This window comes from Vespula pensylvanica, chromosome 11 (assembly GCF_014466175.1).
Source record: "Vespula pensylvanica isolate Volc-1 chromosome 11, ASM1446617v1, whole genome shotgun sequence".
Classification (NCBI taxonomy): domain Eukaryota; kingdom Metazoa; phylum Arthropoda; class Insecta; order Hymenoptera; family Vespidae; genus Vespula; species Vespula pensylvanica.
Window position 1 is genome coordinate 5,674,694 of NC_057695.1, and position 15,822 is coordinate 5,690,515.

At 28.1% G+C, this 15,822-nt stretch overlaps 2 protein-coding genes across 8 annotated transcripts in view; one reads left to right on the forward strand and one right to left on the reverse strand.

Annotated features, from left to right (window-relative positions):
* Window positions 1-1,673: 1,673 nt before the first annotated feature.
* On the reverse strand, window positions 1,674-3,703 carry LOC122633175 (partitioning defective protein 6). Its single transcript, XM_043820796.1, has 5 exons — window positions 3,507-3,703; window positions 2,683-2,911; window positions 2,475-2,602; window positions 2,090-2,368; window positions 1,674-1,990 (listed from the first exon to the last, which is right to left on the reverse strand). The coding sequence occupies exons 1-5, from the start codon at window positions 3,564-3,566 to the stop codon at window positions 1,682-1,684; spliced, it is 1,005 nt and encodes a 334-aa protein (XP_043676731.1). The 5' UTR covers window positions 3,567-3,703; the 3' UTR covers window positions 1,674-1,681.
* Window positions 3,704-4,059: 356 nt separating this feature from the next.
* LOC122633037 (protein bric-a-brac 2-like) overlaps window positions 4,060-15,822 on the forward strand; it is a 31,231-nt gene continuing 19,468 nt past the window's right edge. For 2 of the 7 annotated variants that reach the window (XM_043820506.1, XM_043820504.1), the window contains exons 1-5: window positions 4,062-4,548; window positions 5,264-5,459; window positions 5,561-5,758; window positions 5,904-6,417; window positions 6,540-6,599. In XM_043820506.1, the coding sequence (XP_043676441.1) occupies window positions 5,274-5,459; window positions 5,561-5,758; window positions 5,904-6,417; window positions 6,540-6,599 (958 nt within the window). In that variant the 5' untranslated portion in view covers window positions 4,062-4,548; window positions 5,264-5,273. Of the gene's footprint in view, window positions 4,549-5,263; window positions 5,460-5,560; window positions 5,759-5,903; window positions 6,418-6,539; window positions 6,600-7,511; window positions 10,667-11,048; window positions 11,489-12,082; window positions 12,488-15,448; window positions 15,817-15,822 lie in introns of those variants that run through there. The other 5 variants (XM_043820502.1, XM_043820503.1, XM_043820508.1 and 2 more) reach the window with 5 other exon arrangements.

The window sequence follows — 15,822 nt, forward strand, 5'->3', positions numbered from 1 at the left end:
TTTTAAGTAGCATCAAATGATTAAGTACATCATTAAAGTTCTAATACTTGTATGACTGATTAACATGAATGAGAGTATGATGTGACATGCATAAAAACGAATTGCATATTTTGTGTTTTACTCTTTATTATTTTATATTTCCTTTTAATTAGTTCGTGTGCATTTATGTAATAAGTTCTTTCTAATGAGTATAAACAAATTCTAAGGAACACATAACAATATATATTCTTGCACTTGCAATACATTTTTTTCTTTGATTACTATTTTTATATCACAACCTTCTTTATTAGTAGATATTTTATGTATATATATATACATATATATATATATATATATATATATATATATATATATATATATATTGTATTTTATGTTTTATTAGATATTAGAATAAAATGAAAAATCTATTAGTTTCTTAATAGTAATCAGGCACTTTTTAAAAATTTATGAAATAATAGAAATAGCAAAAAGATAGTTCTTGAATAATATTGCTTTAACTTTGTTTTTATGTCATGGTAATATTTTATAATAAATTAATCTTTTTAATTGATATAAGTGTAAATTTGATATCTGTTCATTATAATGTATATTTATATTCTAATGGATTTTATAAAGTACTATGCTAATTATATTTATTTGCTATGTATCAAAAAAGCAATGAATATTTGTGTGTTTGCTTAGAATTTATTTTCTTTAATTTAAAATAGGAATTTTTATACATCACCTCGATTGTTCATATATACAGTCAGAGACAAAAATAAGTAGATATGTACTGGAAATAGTTAATGATGAAGTTATACAGTTAAGTTTTATTTATTATGTATTTTTGTAGTATATACATTATTCAGTAACTAATTGAAATTCAAATGTACACTTTTATATAAACAAATCGTATTTAGCAAAAATGTCAGCTATTTGTCAAAAGAAAAATAAGTGTAAATACTTCTGTCTCTTGACAAATAGCTGACATTTTCGGTAAATACGACTTGTTTACATCAAAATATAAATATGAATATCAATTAGTTATTGAATAATAATTCTGTATATAGTATATCCTATAAGGATACATAATAAATAAAACTTAAGTATATAACAATCATGTTAATTCAATTAAATGTCATCATTATCTACTTCCAATACCTGTTGACTTATTTTTGTCCCTGACTGTATATATATAAAGCTAAGCTATTATTAAGTTACAAAAATGTTTATTTTTTTGAAAGACATTTGCGTGTAAAAAATATTTTCTTATATTATTTTCTAATTTTCAATATAGTTTCATAGCTGTCATATATAGATTATTATTCAAAATATATAAAAACAGTTTTGATAAAAATGGTAATATTATACAAAACTGTTTTTATAATTACTTAGCTGCTTTTATTGTCAATAATATTATTTATCTAAACTATACGTTTCATCGAGTGATTTTTTTTTTTAATCTTTCATATAAGCAAATATTGAATATTTAGAATCAAGGAAATATTAAAATTTCGTTACTATCATTACAAATAGCAAATGAATTATATAATAGAATAATATAAAATAATACATAAATTTAAGAGAACAGAGCACACAAAATATACAATTCTGTTCATGACAGTAATATACCTCAATACTTTCATATCATGCATGCTAATCTTTTGAAATAATATAATTCAATTTTTAGTTTACCTTTTATCTACAGATGCAAAACACCCTGGTCGTGATTGAAATGATTTTGATGATGATGATGTTGATGGAAATGATGATGTTGAGATACAGATGTTGCTGCCTCATCATGAAGTGTGACACCTGTTAAATCTAAAATTTCATCTGCATCTTCATCACTACCTGTAGCTGCACTTTGCGTTGACTGATGACTTCCTGATGATAATTGGCTATTACGTGAAAAGGAACCACGTCGTGGTGCTGCAAGAGCAGCTCGTTGATTGGCAGGTTTAACTGTTATTATAAGGTTTGAAGAATTTGCTATCATCATATCCGTGACCTAATCAATATGACAATTTATGTTATACATATACATATAATATATATATTATACATTTTTAAAGTACTTATATATTATAAAAAATATCAGAATTATAACCTGATCAAGAGTTTTTCCAGCTACTTCTATTCCATTAACTTCTAATACTTCATCATTTACTGCTAACAGACCAGTGCTTTCTGCTAAACCACCTGGTACTAATCTACTAATAAAGACACCTGGTACTTTTTCAATTCCACCTCCAGCTGATGGTGGTAATATTCGAAAACTTTCGCCATCTTTAATATAGAAACCTAGCGGTTTATCTGATCCATGCTTTAAAAGTCGAACACGGCGACAAGTTTCAGGTAATATATCCACATCAATGATCGCAGATACCTATTATTTATACAACCATATATTCCTTTCTAAATGTTATGCTTATTAAAATCACAATTTAGACTTAAATTTATAAAAAAAATTTATAAGACTTAATATAATTTACCTGTCGAAAATCATGCGGATTTGATATTGCCAAAGACTTTGGTTTACCAGGAGTACCACCAAGTATACTTGAAATTAAATTTTTTGGTTTCATTGTACCATATCCATTTATATCTTCCAATCCATCACCTAACAAATATTTTTATAGTTTATTAATTGAAGGAAATTAGAAAAAAAAAAAAAAATAAAAAATATATGTAGAAATTTACCTTTCCTCTGTATGAATATTCTAAGAAGTGGCTTTGCAGCAAGTAATGCTCTGGCCAAATTGTTATCATTGTTAATTGGCAGTAAATCTCCATCTGTTGGATCCGTATACCAAATAAGAAAGTTTAATTCAGGACCAATATCATGACGTTCTGCTAATAGTTTTCTAAAATCTTCATAACTGATAGGCTCATTTCTTCTAACTGAGAATCTTATAATGTCAGCATCAAACTATAAAATGAAAAAATGATAAATATATAGATATTATTTATATATTCTTTCTTATATATTTTGTCAGATTACATATATTTTAGATTCAATAACATATTAGTGTTATACGAGCCATTGTTGACCCACTAGACTTTCCATTCATTTTATTTTGTGATATTCTATATCTATTTCTAAATTTCTAAATTACTTAAATGAAAGTATCTTGTTTTATTTTACAGTACATTTTATTTCTCATTCTTTCTTATTGATAACAGTAATTTTTATTATCTTATAAGTATTACAGGATACATATAAGTGTTATGAAAGATAAATATAAACATCGAATAAAAAATCAACACGAATGAAAAGTCATGTAAAATTGGAATGACATGGAACATGATAATCCTTTTAAATAACGTACTTCGAATATAAAATAGTTACAATTTATTTATATTCTATATATCCCCAAAAAATAATTAAAAGAAAGTAGTATTAATGTATTGGCAATAAAAATTAATTAATCTATAAATCTAACTTTTACAGTCGTTGAATATTCTCAGAAAACATTCTTAACAGCTCCATTGTTGATTACAGAGGTATGTAGAAATCAAATTACCTTACTCTTAACAGCTACAATACCATTGTCAACTTGATGTTGAATTTTGCTCTTTGACATGATCTAAGGCAGTGAGAAGATATACGTAATAATATACGTAACAGTATTAAAAATTCGAAAATGCTGTAAAACTTTGATCTTATGGATCTCGATAGGTCATGAATGTTTGCGTCGAAAAATAACGCCCTCTGCATATTTGCCACACTTCTTTAATCCGAAACCAAATAGTATTAGTTAGAGTGGTCTTGTAAGATCGTACACACACACACACACTACATATATATTAACAAAAAGAAACACGAACAAAATAAAACAATTTTATAATTAAGAATTAAATATGATTGGTCAAAAAAAAAACAATATTTTCAAAAATTCGAAAAAGATTGGATTATTATTATTATTATTAAAATAATTAGATAATTCCAATATTTATTCAATTTCAAATATTACGAAACAATCGAGAAAATATAAATATGAGCAATTTCATTGGTCGAAACAATGTCCAGTTTTTGCACCAATGAGAAGATGTTATAAGCGTCATGTTTTATCGAGACCCCCCACACATCGCGCGTGGCTTCTGTAGGAAGTGGGAGCTTCTTTCGCCCATCTTACGCGTTTTCCGTTGGGAAAATGGGCACCGGCTGTCATTTCGTTGATAAGTGTTGATAAGAAAATCGTTAGAAAGAGAAAGAAAATATTAATTTTGAATCGAGCCGTAATGAAATTATATAACGCGATAATCGTTGAGTAGATTGACGCCAGTAGTGTCTATGCATTGCGCTAAGAACGATGCCTTTACAGTGCCATGAAAATCTATGTTGCCTCACTGTTTACAGTTTTTATTTTTCGTGAAATGCAAAGGAAGTAGCGCATTTTACGTGAAAATACGCAATTCTTATATATTTATTCGTCTCGGGGTGGGGGGTGAAGTTCGTGACTGCAGCTGACAGTTTTCCCGTCACGTCGCACATATCGAGGACCCCAATCTTTGGTCCTACACATCGCCACTCGTATTGAAGCTTGCTGGATTCTTACGGGCAAGGTGAGGGCCAACCGTAGATACAGACTTATGCGTAAATATCGGCATTCTCTTAATTTTTCTTGAATATGTATGAAACTTTTTCTTTTTTCTTCGTTTTTCTTCCTTTTCTTTCTTTTTCATTTTTATTCCTTTTTACGAACTAATCGTAAACAAATGGTATTAGATTTATTACGCATACATACGTACATGTAATCTAGATACGTAAATTTAGAATGTATAGACAATGAATTTTTTTTCTTTTTTTTTTTTTTTGTTAGGCGTCACAAACAGTTATAATTCAGGTTAGAGTGGGTGTATATGTAAGAGTAATTAAAAATATGATCATGCAAAATGCAGTGACAATTCTGTTACTCATACAGTATCTTTGTTGTATTAGTTGTTCGTGACAATCATTGATTGATCAGTAGGATTATATATATTTTAAGAGCTTATATACACACATACACACATATATATGTATGTATATATGTATGTATATATGTATGTATATATGTATATATGTATGTATATATGTATGTATATATGTATATATGTATACATGTATATATGTATGTATACAAATTTTGTCAATTATATTTTGTACAATTAAGTCTTTGCTATTTTAAAAGATATGAGAAATATATATATATAATATATAAACCGTTTATAATTTATATTTTAAAAGTTATATATTTCTTCTAAATCTTTAATTTAATATAATATATTTTCTTTTTAGATAGAACAGAATGGGTTCCAGTCAACAATTTTCTCTTAGGTGGAATAATTATTTAAAACATATTACATGTGCTTTTGATACGTTAAGGACAGATGAAGATCTCGTTGATGTTACATTAAGCTGTGAAGGCAAGCGGATCAGAGCACACAAAATGCTCTTATCAGCATGTAGCACATATTTCAGAGATCTTTTTAAGGTAATTTTGCAATAATAATTTTATTTTTTATTATTTATATCTTCTATTTATTATTCATTATATATAATCAATTTGTATATAATCTTTTTGTTGTATAACAGGAAAATCCATGTCAACATCCAGTTATAATATTCCGTAATGTAAAATTTGATGACTTAGCAGCCTTGGTCGATTTTATGTATCAAGGTGAAGTTAACGTTGTTCAAGAACAACTTGCTAGCTTCTTAACAACAGCAGAATTGCTGGCAGTTCAAGGTCTCACTGATGGTACAGGGAAGGATAATGATGGTTTGGTTGAGGTTGGTATAAGTATGACTAATTTAAAGAAGAATATATATTATACAATATATTTCTATTGAATATTTTTGAATAAAAGTAATAATAATAATAATAATAATAATCTGGTTAAAAGAGTAGATGCTTATATTACTGATTATATTGCAGGATGATTTAGAAATTCCCAATGAACCAGAAATACAACTACAAAATTCTTCTATAAAATCTACAATGGATGTCAAGAGAAGTAAGTCACCTTCTTCACCCATGCCATATCATGCAGTTGAGTTGCAAACTGAAACTCCACCTACAAAGAGACGAAAATGTCGTGATAACACGAATACGAATGCGGATAAAACAGTTAGCAATGCATTATCTGGAAAAGACTCAGAAAATAAGATATCAGATAATCAAACAATACCTGGTTCAGATCCTGTTGAAATAATTCCTTTGATGCCAAATCTAAAGCTAGAAATGCCTGAATATTTGGAACAAGATGGTAGTAGTTGCAGTTATGAAGAACAAAGCATAGGAGACAGTTCATTGAACAAAATTGGAATAGAAGATACACCATCTAACACACCTGATCATGATCAAAAACCAGACATTACTCAAACGTTTTATACGAGTAATCAATCTGTTTCTGATAGTTTGGATAGTAAACATCAGTCAGCAGATGTTGGTAAGCATTTTTATCAATATGCGAAAATACTGTTGTCCCAGTACTTTTTTCTTGCTTTTAAATTTGTAACAATTGTATTTTTTTTTTTTTTATTTTGTAATATATTGTTCTTTCTCTCTTAGGACATCTATTATCAAAACCCAGTACTTCCGGAGAAAGGCTAGCACAGGAAGCAGTACAGGGTAAGTGATTGTATCTATAATTTTTGGACCATAAATTATCCCTAAAAAGAATGATTCTCTTTCACATTAACATTCTGTGAGTCATATGTGAGAATTGCATCTTTATTTTAACATTTTAATTATATTAAATTATTGCTTATAATTGATGTATGTATATATGTATGTGTGTATATATATATATATGCATATATATATAATTATAAGCGGTAATTCAACATAATTTATTTAACAAAATTTAATGTATATGTATATAGTGTTTGTATATAGTGTTCATTTTTAAGAAATATAAATTCAGAAAGTATCTCATTTAATTGTAGGAATAAATTTCTGACATTATTTATACAAAATATGATAAATAAATTAAAGTACAAATTAATTATTAACTAAGAATAATATGACTCATATGAAAAAGAATGTGTCACTATCATGGTTGCTCTACCATATCTTTTCTGGTAATCAGAAAATATATTAGATATTTTTTTATGAACTATACACATCTTATTTTAGCATATGCTCAACTAAATGTACTTTACCAAGTTAAATAATAACATACATATATGTGATAGCTATATTAAATGGTATAGCAACAGAATGTTCAACTTGTACTCGCATATTACATATATATATATAATATAATGTTATTCAACACATACATATCGATAATAATTAGATTTTTCTTATATCAATTTTTATTTAACCCTTTGAGTGCTGTGGGCGTATATATGTGCTCAGAGTGAAAAATTTGTTTTCAATGCTGTAGACACGTATATGCACTCAGAGTAAGAGGTTCTATATTAGTTAGCAGATATCAGTATATTCAATATCTCTCATTTACACATTTTTAGCAATAGTTTCAGTATATTTTCTATTTTCATTAGAAATAGATATCTGATTTTTCATTGTAATTTGTAGTTCTTGTACCTGTGAATATGGCTCGAATAACTGAAGAATGTGTAATTGAACAAAACAGTGATACAGAAATTTTAAGGAAATACCCACAGGATAGAGTAATAGTAGGCAGAGGAAATAAAAATTTCGGAAACAATACATTTAGATTAACAGAAAGACATTTTCTTTCTGTGTATGTTAGTAATACAGCAAAATCAAAGACTGCAAGACGAAAATGTGTTGTGTGTGCAAAGAACAAGAAAAGATCGGAATCGCGGTATGAGTGCAAAAAATGCGATGTAGGCCTTTGTATTGATAAATGCTTTGAATTATATCATACAAAAGAAGAATTCTAATTTAACTCAATATATTACATTAAATCAAAGTGCTATATTTTTATTTATATATTAGTAAATTAAAATTATTCAATGTTATATTATTTTATTTATGAATTGAAAGTTATGTTTATTAATAAATATTATTGTTAGTTGGAAAAATATGATCAAATATCCTACACCCAGCTAATGCTTTGCACAATGATTAGATATGAAATACTGTCTATACATAGCATTTAATTCATATTTTAGTATACAACATTTAATTCTGTTTTAGTTTCAATCTCTCAGAGTGCATTTTAATTGCATTGTTCTGCAGTTAAAGGGTTAAACATTTCTACTGTTTGCATAAAAGACTTAAATACGATTTATCAAATTAATCTGAAATATGAATAGTTATATTGATATATATGTATTGCGAGTACAAGATATGGTTTTGGATGCCTTAATCCATAAAGTGTTAGTGTTATATTCATAAAGACATTTCTTTTGATTTACACATAAAAACCATTCTATGGACTAAGGTTACGTGACAGAAATATAAACAATAGGAAGGATATTGATTCCTTGTTATTGTATCATTAATTAAAATTGAAAAGAGTAGTTGTTTGATTAAATCCATACATTAAATTGTATAAATAATTGGTAGCCTGTGTAGCTTTGCATTACTTACACACACGCATACACACATGAGTGCTGTAAAATAAGAATTAATATTCGATTTCGGGCAATGATAGAGACAATAATAAAATAGAATTTAATAAATAATTTATTATTGTCTTAAAAAAAAGAGAATATCAAAATGAGCTTCACTCTAACATTTGCATTTTGTGGATCTGATCAATCTTACATATCAAATATATCTTTTAGATTTTCTTTCTTACTAAATAAAAGTTATATTAATGTGAATAATATTAAGAGAAGATAATAGTAATGTGTTACAGAAGAATTAAAAAATTTTATCGAGTGTCTTTGTAGTGATATATATAAAAATATTTCAATATTACATCCGTCTTGATCCATATTAGTTTAAATACACAATGATCAACACGTTAAAATCAGATTCACAGATTGATTGCACGAAAAATTATCGATACAGCGGCCTTATTAAAATACAAAAGAAGACAACCTTTCCTACCAATATATAAAAAGAAATTAATTTTTTTTTCTTTTTTTATTTTTCCTATATATATATATATACACAAATTGGTCGGATTATTTTAATATGCGGCGTGCATGAACCTTTTTTTTTCCATTATAAGTGTGTGGTATAGGTACTCTCGGGCGTAGGTTATACTATTGTAGATACTACTAGTAAGCATTGCCAAGTGCTGTATGTGTTCCGACAATCATCAACATTCCTTTAATAACTAAATCAAAACTACCATTATATTCCTCCTTTACGCACTAACTACAAGCACATCTTTGTGTATATTTTGGAAAATACTTTTAATATCGGTATATGGCAGTATCTCTTGATTTTCTTAATATTTCATTAAGACATTCGTTCATAAAAATATATATATATTAAAGAAAAAAGAAAAAAAAAAAAAGAAAAGAAAAGAAAAACTACGTTTATCACACGCAATTCATTTGCATGCAAAAATTCTATTTAAATCCATGGGCATGTTACATACGACCTATTGTCTACACAAATTTCGTAGAAAATTATTTTATATAACGCGAGAAGAAAATTATTTTTCATATACACATTCGAAGTTTGATATTATATCAAGAAAAGATAGATATCTTTTCTTGTCGGATATTAATAATAATCATCTAAATTGTATTAATGATAATGAAATCATAATTAATTGACAAATTTCTATGATAACATATCATAGTATTTACAATTCGATATATTATTAAATCTAACTTATACAAATTTTTAATAAATGACACTTGTAGCACCAAAAAAAAAAAAAGAAAAAGAAAGAAAGAAAAAAAGAAATTGATAACAAGATACGTAGAGAGAAAAAAGAATTTGACATTATTCTTTGAAAGTGATTCGATTAGTCCGAGATATATGTATGTATATATCTATCATGCAGCCTAAGCAAGCAAACTAATTTAGTATACATGGTTACGGTGATGGTGCAGGTGACAGTGGCATGCGATCGATTTCTTTCTTCATACTTCATTATTTACGACAACACGTTCTATTCTATTCATCATGATTCTATATAACTATTTCTAAAACGCTGAACCAAGTAGTAATACATATTATTTCCCACATTGGAATTCGATGTTTTCCAATAAGGTATAATACCATTCGTCGAATAATGAAAAAAAGAACATAATTTATAAATATATATATGGATATATATATATATTTTTTATATTAAAGAACATCGAATTCCTTTTCTTTTTTTTTCCTTTTTTTTTTTTTTTTTTCTTTCACGAATCACAAATATATATTTTAAATGACGAATATACAACACGAAAAGACAGCAGGTAGGTAAGGAAACTCGCAAATCTATCCCCGTCGCTAAAAATGAAAAATAAAACGAACAAGAGTACGGAATTCTTTCAAGTAGAGATGAAGAATTCAAAAAATAAAGCAACAATTTTAATTAAAAAAGAAAGCTTGTTCTTACTTTATGCATTAATTCTTACAATTTTCTAATCGTTCGGAATCGTTAAAAAAAAAAACCCCTTTGGAACTTGAAAAAAAAAAATATAATAAAAACCGAAAATTGCGATTATTTAAACTGCAAACCATAAAATCGATATCGTTCTTGTCAGTATTCGGTGTTAGGGAAGGCGGAACGATCGATTTAAATTGATAATTAAAAATAAAGCGATTGTAATTATTATCATCATCATCATCATCGTCGTCGTCATCATCATCATCATCATCATCATCATCATTATTATCATTATTATTATTATCGTTATTATTATCATTATTATTACTATTATTATTAGTATTATTATTAATATTAATATTATTATTATTATTATTATTATTATTATTGTTATTATTATTATTGTTGTTATGTAACATTATGTTTTTAGTATAATATTTAATTGGATTCATTGGACGCAATCGAGATATATAAAAAAAAGTGAGTGAGAGAGAGAGAGAGAGAGAGAGAGAAAGAAAGAAAGAGAGAATGATTGATGCGATTGAACAATTAAAATGATGTGTGATCGTTGAATTCTTTATATTATTTATATTTTATTATGTATGATGATACACCGATCAGTATTTCTTTAAAAATAGGAAGAACTTTGTAATCTAGACGAAAAAAGAAAACGGGAAAATTACTATGCAGCGTTTTGAAGAAATGACAAAAATACGATAAGAAAGAAGAAATAAAAACGACGAGTGATACAATAGAAATAACTCGATTGCGTATCGTAGTTAAACAAAAAAAAAAAAAAGAAAAAAAATGATAATAATAAAAGAAAAGAAAAGAAAAAAATACTCACGAAGCAACGAAGAAGTACAAAATTCGTGTGATCGCTAAACGAAAAAGAAAAATAGAGAGAAAGAGAAAAAGAGAGAGAAGATTCGTCGTTCTATTGGACACAACAGGATATTTTCATATCGAAAATTATTCGATGATAATCGATGAAGAAGATACTCTAATACCTACGAAAAAAAAAAAGCAGATTCCATTACTTTCTACGACGAGTAGAGAAGAGTACGAGAAAAAAAAATATATATATATATATATATATATATATATATATAAAACAAAAATCGAAAAACAGAAAATAAAAAATAATGATGAAAACTGGATCAGGAGAAGACTATACGTACGCGTATCGCGTGAACGAGCACATTAAACTAGCACCTGGCAATGCTACAAAAACAATTTATATATATATATACATAGATAAATATATGTATATGTATGCGTAGACACAGATTGTCGGTGGGTAATTGGTCGCTGCTGATATACATACATACATACAAAACCTTTTAGATTGGCTTTCACGGCTGACGGAGTTGGTTGGTGCTGGGATTGGTCGTTGCTCAAGTTTTCTTTATCCCCGTCCTCTCTCTTTGTAACTCTCTTTTTTTTTCTCAAAAGATTTCTCTCTCTCTCTCTCTCTCTCTCTTTCTCTCTTTCTTTTCTCTTCTTCCTCCTCCTCCTCCTCTTCCTCCTTCTCTCTCAATTTCTCTCTCTCTCTCTCTCTCTCTCTTTTTCTCTTTTTCTCTCTTACTGAAATAACTAATGGCTGCTGCATGTGCACATATACTTAAGGATCTGACTAACCGAAGTGTTTGGCCCAATATGTTTTCTCCAGGACGGATTACGTACGTATCCGGTCAGCCTCATAGCCTCAGCAAAGCGAACGGCCATGGAAAAGTATGTGTACACTGCAAGCAGCGTGGAATGGTAACATCGCGTGGAAAGCTCAGGCAGACACGCTTCAAATGTTGGGCCTGCAATGCCTGTTTATGCCGTTGGCCCTGTTTCGTCGACTTTCACAAAATACGTGCCATCCCACACATTCCGCCCCCATAGCACCAACTCCGATCGACCGCCGTAATAATGCCGAAAGCCACTGAGAAAAAAATCAATCAACCAACCGAATCCATTTTAAATTCCTCGTCCAATTCAATCGCACGATTCCCAACAACGATCTTTCGTCTTTCGCATCATCGTCGTAAACATCATCGAATCGATTTGAAATCATTTTTGGGTAGATTTCTTTGAACGATTTATATATATATATATATATATATATATATATATATATATAATATATGTATATATAAATCGTGGGTGTTCTTGAAATTGGCAGGATATAAACAGATTTATTTGAAAAAGTTTTAATAAATATCAATTTAAGATATAGATATTTTATTAGGTAAGAGATGTAATCGACTTAAATAGATCACCATTTCAAAAACACCCTGTATATCTGCGTATATGTCGAAGGTTGTTGATCGATTAGGACAAACCAATCAAGCATGGCATAGTATATAAGATTTGATTGATCGAATTTGTGAGCTCGAAGGAAGAAAATGCATTTACGAAATATATACGACGGTCGACATTAATCAGCTATGAAAGCGTCAATCAAAAGATTTATTTCTGATAATTAGATTTTATTTTTTTGTTTTGTTGATAGTAGAAATATGAAGGAAAAATGAAACGTTTGGAGTTTAGGGGAGAAAATTGAATCCTTGAAGGATTCTTTTTTCTCCATTTCTTTTTTTTTTTTTTTTTTTTTTTTTTTTTTTTTACTTTGAAACAAAAAAAAATGCGAATTAGCATTGTATCTCGTTCACCTCGCTATTTGTGTGTCATTCGACATTTGTATTTAGATTATCTAGCTTAGAAATATTTGTAATACATTTTTACGATACAAACGTTGAATGATTCCCTCGATATATATATATATTTTTTTCTAAGATTCTTTCATTTTCTATTTCTCCACTTTGATCTCATACGTTATACATATATATAGCGAACGTGTTTTCTACTAATCTTCCTTTTCTCTCCTCCTTTTCATCATGGATCTCTTTTATAATAATGACTTTGAAGTCGATGTTTCTTCAATTATAAATTTATTAGGTACACATAGATTGTTCATAGTTATATTTAGTGTCTGTCAAACGGTGTTAGGTCTATGTATTTATAGATGTAACTTATATATTCTGAAATATTATTATTATTATTATTATTATTATTATTATTATTATTATTATTATTATTATTATTATTATAGTTTTTTCGGTTGCCAAATTACAATCGTACTTACGAATGAACGTTGACTGAATGATTTTCGTTGTATGTACGTACTTAAAAATTAGAAAACGAAAGTATACTAATTAATTAAGAGGTCTCTTCGTCTAGTTGCAAATATAGTTGGCCTTTCGTTAATAAGTAACTCTTTTTGATATTATTATCATTATTATTATTATTTAAATTTATATTATTATTTTTTGTTTACTGCGCTTTCTCCGTACGAGATAGATTTCATGCATGCGTAAGGCTAAATGATCATAGCTTGTGTATATTAATAGAATTATGAAATTGTTAATATTATTTAATTCACTCGATGACAAACTTGGTCGAAAGCGAATTTCTGCGAAAGAAAGAAGGAAAAGAAAAAGAAAAGAGGAGGAAAGATTTCTCGTTTTTATATATAAGTGCAATAATAAATTCCGTACCACAGACGCGTGCAAATATTTTTTTTTTTTTTTTTTTATATTCAAGACTGTCACAACGTGATCTTATTACGAATATATTGTTGTAATTTAATATAAATGTTACTTTAATATACTCAAAAACGTTGGCTAAATAAGGAACAAGGAAAATATCGTCTTTGAAAGTTCGAAAATATTCCAACCCTTAATCCAACGTTTATAATTTTAAATATCTATCGAGATAGTTATGACAAAAAAGAAAGTATTGCGAGAATCTATAGGACATTAATAGTTTCTCAGTATTTCGTATCTCGAAATGGCACGTCTTTTTATCTGTCGACAAATGTGATTTTATTCGAGAAAGAAATTTTCTTAAAAAATTGATCTCAAAACGATCTATTACTCGCTAATAAGACTTACGATTAAAAAGTTACGTTTTGTTAAATATATAAGTATATGCGCCTTTATGTTAAAAAAGAAAAAGAATCAGTCGATAAAATCCAATAATGTATAAAATAATCATTTCGAACGATGTAACGCAGTTTATACTTTAATCTCTTAAATGAAACGAAAGCTGAATTAATAAAAGCAAAGAAAGAAAAAAAAAGGAAGAGAATAACAAAAGGATAAAAGGAAACGTTTGTTGTCGTTTAATTTCGACATTCTAATATTATTATTTCTTTTGTAAGTGTATTTTTATCGGACGACGTTAACAAACAAATCCTTTCATTATACTCGAACCTCGATTATTATAAAACGATAACAAATATTAGTGAATCTGATAAACTTGAAATTAGCGACATTAATAAAAAAAAAAAAAAAAAAAAGAAAGAAAGAAAGAAAAACAAATCGATATTTTTGCCTGGGCTCTGTATTTTGACGAAGCTTTTTCAATCTTTCCTTTTTAGCGGTTTCATGTATATCTCTTATCTATCTTATAGATTATCTATCTGTCTGGTCTAATCAGGCTTGCTCTACTTAGCTTGCGCTTACTATACGCACGTTTTTCATTATTATTATAACTCCCTTGTTATTATTATTACTGCGAATGAATGAACGAAGGAACGACGAAGAACGTCGACCGTGGCACGAAAGCTAAAAACAGAGAAAGAGAGAGAGAGAGAGAGAGAGAATCGATGGAGAATGAAAAATGAAATAAAAAAGACAAAGAAATGAAAAAAGAATGAAGAAGGAGAGGAAAAAGAAAGAGATAAGAAAGAGAAATAGAGAAAATTAATTAACAGAGATATATCAATCAATGTATAAAATAACAAAATAGAAAAAAGTAATATGGCGATAGTGTGGCTCCTCTCTTTTCGATGAATATTATTTTTTATCTAAAAAAAGAAACATGTATATCTATTATATATATATATATAATATATATATATATATTATATATATTATATATGTATATATATACATGCAAGTTCATCGATAATTACTTTCCTCAATTTTGTTTTAGCCCTTGATCTAGATAGGTGATCTTGTGTCTTTTATTTATTTATTTGTAGACCGAGCAGGAGTTACCAAAGGTGGCACAGATGTTAGCCCAAGCTGCAAGCACCACCGTATAAACACAGACCTCGTCGTCTTGGACGATGACTGTGGTGATGTTGGTGGTGTTGGTGTTGGTGTTGGTAGTCGTTCGACGGAAGCAGAATTCTTATTTCGCTGTAGAATTTGTTGGAAAGGTTTCAAACATCCGATGTCATTAACACTTCACAAGGACTTACATGCTGGTCAAACAAAATGTCCGATTTGTCAGCGTATTTTCAGTCGTAGTTACGATATGAAAGCTCACTTGATGCGAATTCACGCGAACGCTAAAGTAGATTTTCGACATTGATATTTGCGATATTATCTTTGAACTTGATTATCTTTTTTT

What these genes read in the sequence shown, in the direction of transcription:
- LOC122633175 (XM_043820796.1), bottom strand. Translation starts at nt 3,566, where the DNA reads ATGTCAAAGAGCAAAATTCAACATCAAGTTGACAATGGTATTGTAGCT. An exon ending in AATATTCATACAGAGGAAAG is followed by an intron (nt 2,603 to 2,682) that starts GTAAATTTCTAC and finishes AATATTTGTTAG; the next exon opens with GTGATGGATTGGAAGATATA. An exon ending in ATCCGCATGATTTTCGACAG is followed by an intron (nt 2,369 to 2,474) that starts GTAAATTATATT and finishes TATAAATAATAG; the next exon opens with GTATCTGCGATCATTGATGT.